General features: G+C 43.4%; 1 protein-coding gene across 2 annotated transcripts in view; it reads left to right on the plus strand.

Annotated features, from left to right (window-relative positions):
- Window positions 1–13711, plus strand: part of PIEZO1 (piezo type mechanosensitive ion channel component 1 (Er blood group)) — a 135608-nt gene extending 121897 nt beyond the window's left edge. For both annotated transcript variants that reach the window (XM_072117469.1, XM_072117470.1), the window contains exons 45-51: window positions 182–370; window positions 561–653; window positions 9092–9264; window positions 10164–10286; window positions 10381–10460; window positions 11825–12020; window positions 12750–13711. In XM_072117469.1, coding sequence (XP_071973570.1) covers window positions 182–370; window positions 561–653; window positions 9092–9264; window positions 10164–10286; window positions 10381–10460; window positions 11825–12020; window positions 12750–12999 — 1104 coding nt within the window. In that variant the 3' untranslated portion in view covers window positions 13000–13711. The remainder of the gene's footprint in view (window positions 1–181; window positions 371–560; window positions 654–9091; window positions 9265–10163; window positions 10287–10380; window positions 10461–11824; window positions 12021–12749) is intronic.
- The last annotated feature ends 810 nt before the right edge of the window (window positions 13712–14521 follow it).

The following is a 14521-nucleotide window of genomic DNA, read 5'->3' on the forward strand; positions in this document are numbered from 1 at the left end:
CACAAATTGCAACCCAAACCCCACTTATTTATTGCAAAATGCTAACACTACAATTTATTCCCTGCTCTGCCAACAACTTCCAACAATATCTTTGTCCTCTGAATCTTAATGAACTGAAACTAAACTCTTATTACATTTCTGTTGCGCACATGTAGAAGTAACTGTCAATTTATCTACTTAGAAATACCCACAACCTAAAGGGCAGAAGAAAAAGAAGATGGTGAAGTACGGCATGGGTGGTCTCATCATTGTCTTCCTCATCTGCATCATTTGGTTTCCTCTGCTCTTCATGTCTTTGGTGCGCTCTGTTGTAGGAGTTGTCAACCATCCTATTGATGTGACTGTAACCTTCAAGCTGGGAGGCTATGAGGTAGGTAGGCCAGGCCGGTGTATGCAAAGATTCTACAAATCTGTTAGCAGCCAGCAAAAAGTGAAATTTCTGTTTATCAAGTGTCTGATGTATCATGAAGTATTGGGTTTACTTCTTTCATCCTCTGTTTTATTACTAAACATTTATAATACTGAACCTCACTATTTCCATTGTCCGCTTATTCCTTCAGCCTCTGTTCACTATGAGTGCTCAGCAACAATCCATCCAACCCTTCTCTCCCCAAGAATATGAGCAGCTAACCAGTGAATTCGATAGGCAGCCGGTAAGTATCCAGTACAGACAGCAGGTACACAATATCTCAGAGCACTATGTCTCATGAATGCCTGTACTAGTGTCTGAAACCTCTGGAGAGACCTTGTGCAGCGATGTTCCCTTTAAAGGGATTCTGCCTGGTCCTAAATGACACCCAAGAAGAACCAGCACACTGTAAGGCTCTTTGTAGACATTTTATGCAAATGATGGTCTCTGTGCACTGGAGGCAGGGCTTTTGGTGCACCATCTCCCATAAAAAAGGTATATGAAAGGTAGACTTGTTACACCAGAAGAAACAGACCCTCTCCCAGTCCACCAAGAAGCTAGTTTGCATATTTTTTCTCTACTTTTTATACCCAGTATTTCATTTTAAAGATATATAATATATCTAGGAAACTTCTAAAGTCACTCAATAATGTGAATGGATATGGATAGTGTAATTGCTACAGTGTACAACCAGCCTGGGCATTATGCATACTGTATACACAGATGCTGTAGTAGCACTGATTCTATAATTCTGTAGTATATAGAATCAGTGCTTCTACAGCAGCTGCATATAGTATAGACATTGCTGTGTACACAATGCCCATAAGCCCCAAAACATATAAAGAGACAAATAATGCACAAAAAAAGTCTAAATCGTTACACAAACCCCACATATATAGTATCACCGCTTCTGTAAAAACCCACAGAATAAAACTAAATAATTATCGAACCAGTACAATGAACGGTGTAAAAAAATAACGTTAAAAACCCCAAAATTATGATTTTTACCTATTTAAAAAAAAAAATGCAATAAAAAGAGTGCAGCAGTATCATTCTGGAGTTTTTAAAGTACAATATGTCCCACAAAAAACAAACCATCAACCGGCTGTGTAGCCAAAAAAGTAAAAATATTATGGCACTTGGAAGACTGTGATGCAAAAATGTTAGCTTTTCCCCCTCTCACCACGACAGCACCCAACCAGAGAGAGGGATCCGCCTCCAGGGACAGGAAACCCAGACTTCAAATTCTGCGGTACGCCCCACCTCCTTCAGTGGTTTCCTGTCCCTGACGGGGGATCCAGTGAGTCTCGGTGAGGCTCAGGAGTCGCGGTGAAAGGGGGGAATGGGAGTCCCAGGTACCCCCAGGTGGCTGCACAGGTCCCCCGCCGAGGCTTACCGGAGGGTGGTCACTCGGCGGCGGTGGAGAGGTGAATGCTGCGAGGTGCAGCGCAGTCTGTGGGTGCGGGCGGACTCCGGCACGCCTCCGATCCGGAGTGGAGGCGTGTGTGGAAGGGCGGCTGAGCGCTGGCTTCTTCCTCCCCGCGGTGGTCTTCTCCAAAATGGCGCCGACTCCACTTCCGGTGAGGACCGGAAGTGACGCGCCGCCCAGCGTCCACATGGGAGATGACGTCAGAGGCGGGAATTTTAAAAGGAGATCCCACACAGGAGTCCTGTGTGTTGTTTCTAGCACCCACAGCCAGCCACAGGAGTTGCTCCAGTCGTGGATGAAACGGAGCTGTATCCTCACCACTGAATAAGATGAGTTCTAATGAAGGTGGTAGAGAGTCGGTGGACACCGCTACGGTAAAGTTTGAGTAGGGGGATAGTCCGCTGATTGGTGAGTGTGGCCTTACCATGCCTTTAAACTGGTTCTGATGATGTCTTATGTGATTCTTATTTTAGAGGGAAGAATCTCGTAAGGGGAAAGCCACTGTAAAGTCTAAGCATCATGCATGTAGAATCTGTGGAGATAATCTGCCTGACTCTTATTTAAAACCTAACTGTGACCAGTGTGTTCAGCGCCTGTTAGCACAGGAGCAGTCGACCTTGTTTGAATCCATGCGTATGCTAATCCAGCAGGAAGTACGTAGTTCTGTGCAAGAAATAAGGAGATCCCTCAGGTCAGAGAATTCCCCAGGCACTTCCAGGCAGCTTGAAGATTCTGGCCCTAGTTCGGGAGAATCATCTGAGTCAGAAGAGGAGGACAGGTCAGGCAGACCCCTGTTTCCTATAGAGGATATTGATCATCTGGTGAAATTAGTAAGATCAACTATGGAGTTAGAAGATGAAAAGGAAGAACGCTCTGTAACAGACGTTATGTTCCAGGGTCTAGGAGAAAAGAAGAGAAAGGTTTTTCCTATCCATGAGAATATTTCCTCCCTTATCCAGGCAGAATGGCGCAAAGCGGACAAGAAGGTTTTTATCCCTAGAGCTATGAAGCGGAAGTATCCCTTTCCTGAGAAGGAGACAGAGATTTGGGACAAGGCGCCGAAGGTAGATGTTGCCGTTTCTAAAGTGTCTAGAAAGAGTGCGCTTCCAGTTGAGGATTCAGGTGTGCTTAAAGATCCTATGGATAAAAAGGCAGATGGCTTCTTAAGGCGTTCCTGGGAGGCAGCAGCGGGCGCATTCAAACCAACGTCGCGGCTACATGCGTCTCTAGGTCTCTTTTTGTTTGGCTTTCCCAGCTGGAGGAGAAGATTAAGGCTGGTGCATCCAGGTCACATCTTATCTCGGAGGTTACCACTGCACAGAAAGCCTCTGCCTTCTTAGCCGATGCCTCGGTGGACGCCTTAAGGTTATCAGCAAGATCGGTAGCCTTATCTAATTCTGCCAGAAGGGCCTTATGGCTGAAAAACTGGACAGGTGACCTTCCATCTAAAAGTCATCTGTGTAGTATTCCCTGTGAGGGGGAATTCTTGTTTGGGTCTGCACTAGACAACATCTTGGAAAAGGCAGCTGACAGGAAGAGAGGTTTTCCTAGTACAAGGCCTCAAGAGAGGAAGTTTTTTCGCCCCTCAAGGCGATTTAGATCTCCTCAGAGATCCGGAGACAAGAAAGAGGGGTGGCGACCCTCTAGGAGGTCTAAGGGATTCATGTTTTCCCGGCCTCAGGATTCCAGTAAACGTCCCGGTCAGCAATGACGCCAGGGGTCCTGTGGGGGGAAGGCTCTCCCTGTTCAAGGAGGAGTGGAGCAAGATTTCAGGGAGCAAATGGATTTTGGGGATCATACAAGATGGCCTAAAATTACCTTTTCTATCCCCTCCCCCACAGCGTTTCAAGATAACCTCAGTGGCCGGAAGAGCAGAAAGACAGGCTCTGGAGACCGAAGTAAGATCCTTACTGAGAAAGGAGGTGCTACGGCGGGTGCCACTGCAGGATCGAGGGACAGGATTTTATTCAACCCTGTTCCTTATAAAGAAACCGGATGGCACATTCCGGACCATTATAAATTTAAGACCACTAAACTGCTACCTACAGGTGGAAAAATTCAAGATGGAATCGATAAAGTCAACCGTAAACCTGCTCTTTCAGGCTTCCATAGACTTAGCGGATGCATATTACCACGTCCCTATTCATCCGGACAGTCAGAGATTCCTGAGAGTGGCGGTGATGATGGAGGGCAAGATAGAGCACCTCCAATTCAGAGCTCTACCCTTTGGAGTGGCGATAGCACCGAGAGTTTTCACAAAACTAATATCAGAAGTGGGAGCCTACATACGAAGATATCAGGGCACCTTTGTGCCATATCTAGACGACTTCCTGCTGATCGCAGGTTCGGCAGAGAAGTTGCAGACCTTCATAAGGGTGGTGATGAAGATCCTACATCGCCTGGGCTGGATGATAAATTTGAAGAAGTCCTCCCTTACTCCGGCCAGATCAAAGATATTTCTCGGCATCACATTAGATTCCACTCAGCAGAAATCTTTTCTTCCTCAGGACAAGGTGGTGAAGATTGTAGCCTCAGTGGAAAAGCTGTACAGACAGCCATCCCCTACCATAAGGCACATTATGAGGACTCTGGGTCTCTTTACAGCGGCAATTCCAGCGGTGCTCTGGGCGATGTATCACGCAAGGCCCTTACAGCTCTTCATGTTGGAAAACTGGAGGGGGGACCAGTCCTCCTTGGACCAGAGGATTACACTTCCCCAACAGATCCTGGATTCCCTGAGATGGTGGCTAAGAGAAGAGAACCTCCAGGCAGGCAGGCCTTGGAGAGAGGAGAACCCCCTATCCATGATTACGGATGCGAGCTCTACGGGTTGGGGAGCTCAGGTCAGGGGACTCTTGTTCCAGGGGGCATGGAACGCGGAATCCAGGAAGAAGTCCTCAAATTACAGAGAATTAGAAGCCATCCTGCAGGCAATCAGACGGGCTCTGCCGATGATTCGGGGGACAGACCTGAAGATTGCCTCGGACAATGTCACAGCGGTGGCGTTCGTGAATCGCCAGGGGGGTACCCGAAGCGGGTCCTTAATGAACCTCTCGCATCAGATTCTAGACCTGGCGGAAGCCAATCTAAGATCAATATCGGCGGTTCATATAAGGGGCAAGGACAATCTGCAGGCAGACTTCCTAAGCTGTCATCTCTTACGTCAGGGAGAGTGGTCCCTGAATCGGAGGGTGTTCTCCAAGATAACCAGACTCTGGGGTCAACCAGAGGTAGATTTATTCGCCACAAGAAAGAACAGACAGGTCAGGCTCTTCTGCTCCCTAGACCCGAGGGACCAATCCTTAAGTTTGGATGCCTTCTCAATCAAGTGGAACTTCAGCCTAGCCTATGCATTTCCACCCCTGTCTATTCTCCCGAGGGTTCTGAAGAAGATACGACAAGACCAGGCCAGAGTTATTCTTATAGCCCCCTTCTGGCCCAGGAGGGCATGGTTCTCAGTACTGAGAGATCTATCGATATCAGACCCTTGGATCCTCCCAGAGAGTCACGATCTCCTCTCCCAGGGCCCAGTATTCCACCCGCAGATTGCGAACCTCCATCTGACGGCCTGGAATTTGAGAGGCGCATCTTGAGGGGAAAAGGCCTCTCGGACAAGGTAATTACAACCCTGCAGAGGAGCAGAAAGGTAGTTACCTCTAGGATCTATTTTAGGGTCTGGAGAGTATTCTCAGATTTTTGTTCTCCAGATAACATAGACTTAGCTCATCCAAATATAGCTAAGATATTAGATTTCCTGCAAGCAGGATTAGATAAGGGCCTAAAACCTGCCACCCTTAAAGTTCAGATCTCTGCCCTTAGCTCCCTGTTTGAGTCCCCTTTAGCCTCTCATCCCTGGATATCTCGGTTCATAAAGGCGGCATCTCGTATGACCCCCTTTAGGAGATGTACGGTGCCCCCCTGGGACCTCACTCTGGTATTAAATTATCTGATAAGAGATCCCTTTGAGCCCCTGGAGTCTTGTTCACTAAAATGGTTGACCATTAAAGTTGTATTTTTGGTAGCAATCACTTCAGCCCGTAGGGTGGGAGAGATATCTTCTCTATCATGTAGAGCGCCTTTTCTCAAGATCTTGGATGACAGAGTAGTTCTGATGACAGACCCGGCCTTTTTACCAAAGGTAGTCTCTAGATTCCATAGATCCCAGGAGATCAGGCTCCCATCCTTCTGCAGTAACCCTTCTACGGATAGGGAAAGGGAGTTTAACAAATTAGATGTTAAAAGGGCCATTGAGCTATATTTGGATAGGACTAAAGATTGGAGAAAATCTGATAGTCTTTTTGTTCTTTTTGGTGGCAAGAATAGGGGGCAGAAGGCCTCAGCGGTAGTTATAGCTAGATGGATTAGGCAAGGCATTAGCTCCGCTTATGTAGCAGCCGGTCAGCCGATACCAGAAGGTCTAAAAGCCCATTCCACTAGAGCAGTTTCTTCCTCATGGGCAGAATTTAGAGAAGTGTCGGTTAATCAGATTTGCCAGGATGCCACCTGGTCTTCTCCACACACTTTCTATAGGCACTATAGGCTAAATGTAGCAGGTGCACAGGAACTTTCCTTTGGGCAAAGGGTTCTTTCTTCGGTTATCCCTCCCTAAAGATTTCATCTATGTTATTCTCTCTGGTTGGGTGCTGTCGTGGTGAGAGGGGGAAACCGGTAATTACTCACCGGTAATTGTGTTTCCTTGAACCACGACAGCACCCTGGGTATTCCCTCCCTTGTAAATTCTTTTCACACTTGGGTGTTCAGTGTTATGTGTGTGTCACAGAGGTGTGAGATACTCTCATTGAAAGTGATACTGAATGACACGGTGGTCAGAATTAATCGAGAACATTAAGTCCCATACAGTCTCTGTAATCCACTGAAGGAGGTGGGGCGTACCGCAAAATTTGAAGTCTGGGTTTCCTGTCCCTGGAGGCGGATCCCTCTCTCTGGTTGGGTGCTGTCGTGGTTCAAGGAAACACAATTACCGGTGAGTAATTACCGGTTTTCCCCACATTAGGGTTTTATTTGGCAAATTTAGTAAAACATAAGAAAAAATATTCATGTATGGTATCCCTGTAATCGTATCGACCCATAGAATAAAGATAACATGATTATTAGGCTAAACGGTGAACAGCAAAAAAGGTACAGAATTGATGCTTTTCTACTCTTGACCTCAAAAAAAAAAAGTTTATAAAAAACACCATCACATGGCCCCAATAACAAAAAGGCTAAAATTGTATAGCCTACAAAAAAGGCCAATGAGAAAACTAAAATCCTGGCAGCTGCAGGGCGCTCCTTCCCTTCTCTGCCTTGCTGTGTGCATATAAAACCAGTAACGGCCACATGTGGGGGTCTCTGTACTCATCTTAAAATTAGTTATACAATTTCTCCTGAGTTTTCTCTTTTTATCCTTTGGAAATGTGTAAATTTTAGGGCTAAATGAACGTATAACCGACAAAATTTGACCATTCTAAATTTCACCTCCATTTTGATTTAATTACTATGAAGATCTCAAGGGGTTAACAGTCTTCCTAAAAACTGTTTCTGATAGTTTGAGGGGGGCAAATTTGAAAATGGGTTGATTATACAGGCAGATACATACAGGATAGGTTCTGTAGGTTTGTTCTTAAGTTGAGTTTGTAACCCCAGTCAAAAATTTTTTGGTCTCTGTGACAATTGGATTTTAAAAATGTTGGATTGTCATTAAGAACCAGGACTAATACTAAAGCTTAATTACAGACACATTTGATAACTGTTATAGCTGTTTATTGTAGCCTAGGACTAAAGTACAGTAAATTACCAATATCCAGAGGTCCGTTTGTAACCAGGGGTCGTATGTAAGTCAGGTGTTCTTAAGTAGGGGACCGTCTGTATAGGGAGTTTTAATGAAATTTTAAATATTTAGCATTAAAAACAGTATTCATCCCCAAAATAGTAAATTCTGAAAATCGATATTTGATTTGTAATCCGCGTGACATCAAAATTAATTATCCAGACATTTCAAAAATTATGAAAATGTGGGAAATGTTGAGCAACTTATTTAGGTGATAAAACGATCTGCCTGAAAACACGATGATTTCAAAAATGGCAAATTTTTCAAAAAATTCATGATTTTTTTTTTTTGGTAAATAAACGCCAACATTTACCACTATAATGAAGTACAACATTTGGGGGAAAAAACTATCTCAGAATCGCTTTGATAAGTAAGTGTTCAAAAGTTCGGACACGACCACCTCACATTTTGGTAGCAGTGGCCAGACATGCACCATTGAGCTCTGCCTGACCTCCTGGATTCAACAATCGTTACCACAGGACGGATATGGGACATGCAGTAACTCCCAGACATTTCATATTCAGAAACTTTTTGTTTCTTTGTGCAATCCCTCCAGCAGGGGTGGCCGAGGAAGCTATCTGGTTTCTAAGGGATAACATGGCTACATTTATGAGAAATTACCGTATTTTTTGGACTATAAGACGCACTTTTTAGCAAGAAAAAATCTTGCTAAAAAGTCCCTGCATCTTATAGACCGGAGGTCAGGAGGATCCAGTACTGCCAGACCCTCCTAACCCTTACATCACCACAGGTCTTATACTGCCATGCTGCGCTGCGACAGGGTATGAAGAAGGGGAATGAGGGAAGTGTGTGTAGCTGAGCTGCGTGTGTGGTTCTGTGTGTGTAGCTGAGCTGCGTGTGTGGTTCTGTGTGTGTAGCTGAGCTGTGTGTGTGGTTCTGTGTGTGTAGCTGAGCTGTATGTGCAAATGTATGTATGTGCGTGCTGTGCTTTAGTGCGACCAACAGGGATATTTTAATTGGTGTAAAATATATTTTTCCTTTTTTTGGAAGCCTTAATCTGGGGTGCATCCTATAGTAAGGACCGTCTTATAGTCCGAAAAATGCGGTATCTTCACACAGAAACATTTTTTTTTAATAACATCCAATTGAAGAAATGTTTACATTTAGCAAATGAATCCAATTAAATGTAAATGCCCAGATGGGATTACCCCTTTAAGTTATAAAGTGGCTGCGTCCTTAAGGGGTTAAATGTATTTATTTTGCAATGCAATATAGGCCATGTCCTTTTTATTCACCATATCCACTTAAATAAAAAATGAGCCAACAACTGCCCATTGGAGGGGTTTTCAAAGACTTTATTGCGTAAACCTTTTTTTTTTTTTTTTTGCAACATTATACATACATAAAACCACGTGGTCATAAATGTATCTGTAACAAGTTATCTTCTCTCATAATGTTTCAGACGGCCATGCAGTTCATTACCTTATACAGCTATGAGGACATAGTGACTGCACAAATAGAGGGGAACTCTGGCTCTGTATGGGGAATCAGTCCTCCGAGCAGAGAGCAGATGAGGAGGGAGCTCGAGAATGGATCATCGGCTATTACTCTTCGATTTACCTGGGACTTCCAGAGGTAAGACATTTCATGGATAGAGTACAGTAATAACACCATGTTAGTCCTTCCTCATTGAATATAGTTTTGTATCTACCTCTTACAATCCACTAGTATTTATTTTCACTTTAAAAATAATTTCTCAGGATCTCATTGTTGTCACAATGAATGAAAGTACCTTTTCTGCTTCTTCTTTCTCCTGTTGTGAACAGTGTATCTAAAAGCCTTTTCAAGCCTGTTCACCTCATACAGATACGGAGAAGAGGCTCAAGATTAACTCTAAACATACCTAGAGATTATTTCATTAGATAAGAGGTCTGTAAGGAGAAAAGCAAGGAGTAAGGGCAGATTCACATTAGTATTTTTTCCACATCAGTGATTTTTTTTAAACCATTTAGACTTATGGACACTTGCAGATTGGTTTTCTTTCGGGCTTCAGTGAATTTTCACTGATTCCTTCCTGAAGCATTCATTCCAATGGGCTTTTTCACATTTCAGGTTTTTTCCACTGATCGGTGGAAAATAATTTTTAGAACTTGACCTTTTTTTGTGTTCACTGACAACATTGAATCAGTGGAAAAAACTGTGTAAAAAGCCCATTGAAAAGAATGGGTCAGTAAAGCATCAGTGAATAGCCACTGAAGCCAGGAAGAGAGAACCAATCTGTATGTGTCCATAAGCCAAAATGGCTGTATTAAAAAAAATAAGTTATGTGGAAAAAAACACCAATATGAAAGATCTCTAAGGTTCTAACCCTAAGGTTACACAGACATTTTCTTTATTAAAACCTATTACAAAGTTTATTATTATTAATAGTAACCCTTTAAGGCTTTGTGTACTGAGATTATTGCTGTCAGCAATACTGTTGTTAGTGGTGGGAATATGGATATTACTTGTATAATAAAATTTGCTCATTATAGAGATTTGGCAAAAGGGGGCACTGTTGAACACACATCTGAAAAACACACTAAGGACCTGGAGCCTGGAAGTGAGGTGCGATTGCAGTTGGCGGAGCTATTAGAAGGCACTCGTGTTTCCCCCGTGTAAGTGGTCACTTTATCAGAGCATTTTGTGCTGTCACGATCGTGTGATGTAAGTGAATGAAAATGTTCAATGTTGATTTATATTTCTCCACAGCTCTGTCTCACACTTGTTTCCAAAGTACATACGAGCCCCCAATGGACCAGAGGCAAATCCAGTGAAACAGCTGCAGCCAGGTATGACAGCTCTATGTACACTAGAGGTTTCCAGTATTGTACTGCATCACTGCACCCTGGATATAAAGCTAGAGCTACACCATGGGCCAGATTTAACAGGGCTTGTACAACTAAATTGGGCACAAATCCTGGCTCGCCTAACACCAACTGGGTGTAAAGGGAGCCCAGCTGGTGGCTGGAGTTCAACCGCAGTCTCTAGTGCAAGTGTACACCGGACCTGCCATAGAGCTTCCCTGCCGGCACAGTGCATCCGTTCCTTCATTCAACTTGGGTTTAGAGTTCCAAACCTGTTTACGCTACAGCCATCTGGTTCTAGAGTTACCAGAGGGAAGAGGAAACCTGGGGCCAGTAATTTAAGTTCACTTAAGACCCCCAATGCATGGGAATGGCGTATAGTGAAGCTGAGGTGAGCCCCTCATTTCACTGCACACTTGCCCAGTTCATGTAAAAAAACATTTTTTGTAGAGAGAAACAGGAATTCTATTTTACACTACACTATGAAGTCACACAACTGCAGAACCCAGATAATTTACATCCGTAACAATTGAGACCAGGATGACACAAGATTGATCCCCTGCCATTTTTGAAACCTATCAGGATAGTTCATAAATATGAGTTCAATGTGGATCAGAACTTGCAGTGGAACCTATCCATGGGACAGATGGCTCCACCATAGTATAATACGTGCCATGTATGCTGCTTCTATGAAAGTGAATTGGAGCAGTTTGGCAGTATTCAAACCCAGATACCAGGTTGCTGCATCTTCTACACAAGTGAATAAGAGCTCAGCTGTAGTTCCTTGGGCCAGCCTCTGCAGCAATGGAAAAACTATAGCAATCTGTTAACCATTAGTAGACATGAACCTAGATCAAGGAATTATCCAATGGATAGGTCAGTATCAAAAAACCTCTTCAAGACTGCTATGAGTTGTTTGCATTATAAGTAGTATAGTTGTTAATGTAAAGCTAATACATTTTCATTAAATGTAAAATGTTTTCCAGCAGTTGTGCACCTGTCGTCTTTTATAATGACAAATGCGAACTGCTGCAGGAATTGTTTAAAGGACATCTACCACCAGGATGAGACTGTATGCAAATGAGCCGGAGGGGCTCCAGGCTCCATCAACACCAATGGAGCCTGGAGCTCCTCAGGCTAATTTGCATACAGTACTTCATCCTGGTGGTAATGCCCTTTAATACTACATCAAGGTATCGGCAGAGCCTAGAGGAAAATACCTCCATGACCATGTAATGAGTGGTAGGGGCCTAAAATGTATCTATAAATGTAATTGCTTGTGCAAACCTAACTATTACATGTATGAGGCTGTATCCAGCTTGTTAACCTAATTATCATTTTTTTTTCAGATGAGGAGGAGAGTTACCTCAATGTCACTGTGCATTTGAATCGCCAGCGAATAAGCGATGGTAACTCGAGCAGCAGCTTCGTGGAGTGGTGGGTGATCAAAATGGAAAACTGTAAGCAAGAGTGCAACATCCTTCCAATGGTTATATTTAATGACAAAGTCAGTCCCCCGAGCCTGGGCTTTCTAGCTGGATATGGGTAAGTGCAATCGTAGCCCTATTATAGTGATGATAAAGTAGCATAGAAATAATCTGATGGTCCAGACAGATTCCAAAGCATGACTAAGAACGGCTTGGCCGTTTGAAACTCGTTGGTAAGACAAGGAATTACACTGAGAATTTAACTAAATAAAGATTTAAGTTGCTTTAGCATCTGGCTACAACATCTTCTGTGCTACTTTTGGCTTTCCAAACAAGGTGGGTGCCGTGCTGTGCCATTTCCATTTACAAAAAGGCTGGAGGTGAACTGGAATTCATGTTTCTTTTCATGGAGATAAAGTACCTGTTTGGTATCTATACATTGGAGAGTACATTTTTTTTTCTATACCATATATTACTTAAACAAAAAAAAATCAATATAATATATATTTTTTGTTTTCACAAGGTACAATGTAGATGCTGGTCCTTTTTAGGTTCCAATGAAAACGCACACTGTGGCACAAAAAAAAAAAGTTTCAAATAAAACGGATTTCCATTTACAATGTCATTTCAGACCAAGAAACTTTGCACATAGTCTTTTAGCAATTGTTGTTCTTGGTCATGAAGAGGTTAGAGCAGAGAACATCTCCTTTCTGCATGGCGACTGTTGTCTAGTATCTGCTGATCACCCGGAGAGCTGCCCTAATCTTGCTTGCCTCTATACAGTCTACTATATATTTGGAGCTATAGAAGACATTTAAAATTGCTATTCGCCTTTTGTTTTCTGCAGGATAATGGGCCTGTATGTTTCAATCGTCTTGGTTATCGGCAAGTTTGTACGCGGTTTCTTCAGCGAGATCTCCCATTCCATAATGTTTGAGGAGCTGCCCTGTGTAGATAAGATTCTTAAGCTTTGTCAGGACATTTACGTGGTGCGGGAACGTGGAGAGCTGGAGTTGGAGGAAGAGTTGTATGCTAAGCTTATCTTCCTATACCGATCACCAGAGACTATGATCAAGTGGACAGTAGAGAAGGACTAAGTACGGTGACACTAATCTTCAAGGTAAATGCTGGATGTATGTGAATGAAGTAGGAGGAGCACAATCTGCTTTCCAGAAGGAAAATTATTTATGTGACGGAGCGCAGAAAGTTGACACTAGCGGTCGAGTGCAAGGAAGGTAACAGGTGAAGTCTGAGAAGCCTTGCTCAACATTTCTTCCTAAACCTCAACACTGATGCAGTCTCCTGCTGCCACCACAAGAAGGTGGAAACCTGAAGTCCGAGATGCTGCCTTATGAAAATCTGACCAGCCCTAGTCCTCATCACTAGGCCTATAGTGCTGCTTATTATGTGGAGATCCTGTGCCATACAGAGAGGCTCTTGCTGGGTTGAAGTTCTTCTTAAGACTGATTTTTACTAAATGTTAACATTTGGCACTTTGAACCAAAGTTCTGGAATGACTTGTGAAAAAAAAAATCTATATATATTATTTATATACTGTAAAACTTATTTTATCCACTGTGGGAAATGCCTTGGTGTGTGGATGTACACTACCGAAGGATAGCAGGGGAACGGTCTGTCCCCTCCACATCAATACTGTACACCAAAGAAGACCCTCCGATGTGCAATATCACAGAGCAGGACGCCACCCAGGCTCCCGGTTTATTTTCTGCTTTCTGAACAAAACCAAAATAAAGTTTTCAGAATTACTGTTTTTTTACCGGTAATTAAATATGACATCTGTGAATGAAACTGCATTGTGTTGTCTTTTAGACCCAATACTGAAAAATTATTCTGTGCCCCATCTTTACAACAGACCTTTTTAGTATTCTAATTATTAGGATTTTAGTGGAACCACCACTGTGCCATCAGTCTGTTTTAGAAATTATCACAAAAGCCTAGGGGAGGAAAGGAACAGTAGAAATCTTAAGGACAGGACTCTGAGCACCATAGTGACTTGTGCTGCATGGAGTCTCTTCTTCCTTCCTAAACAGCGGGGCCATAATGTAATCGGGATTATAGTGCTGGCACACTGTTCTGTGAGGAAGCAAGGAATCACTACATCATGTACAACTGATGCACGGAATCCTTTGGGACCATGCTCAGTTTGTGAACACCAGCCACACATACTCTGGGATTCACAGGCAGACCATGGTTGTTTGAATGAGACTAGAGATTTTTCAGGCACAAAAAAAAAAGTTACATTTATATTACTAATTATTTTGTTCACTGGCTTTTTTTTTTAGGCAAACAGTTAGTTTGCTAGAGAAACTCACTTAAAGGAAACCTACCACTTGTAGTGGCAGGTTTCCGATGGAAATACCGGGCACCAGCTCAGGGTGAGCTGGTGCCGGAGCTTATTTAATTAGTGTTTTAAACCGAGGTATCGCGGTTTAAAACAATTTTTAAACTTTATAGCCGGCGCAGGCAGGTACGCGCTCGGCGCTTACCGTGCACGCGGCTACATAGGAAGTGAATGAGAGCCGCGTGCACGGTAAGCGCCGAGCGCGTACCTGCCTGCGCCGGCTATAACGTTTAAAAAGTGTTTTAAACCGCGATACC

The sequence above is a fragment of the Engystomops pustulosus genome, chromosome 7 (assembly GCF_040894005.1).
Source record: "Engystomops pustulosus chromosome 7, aEngPut4.maternal, whole genome shotgun sequence".
Lineage (NCBI taxonomy): Eukaryota > Metazoa > Chordata > Amphibia > Anura > Leptodactylidae > Engystomops > Engystomops pustulosus.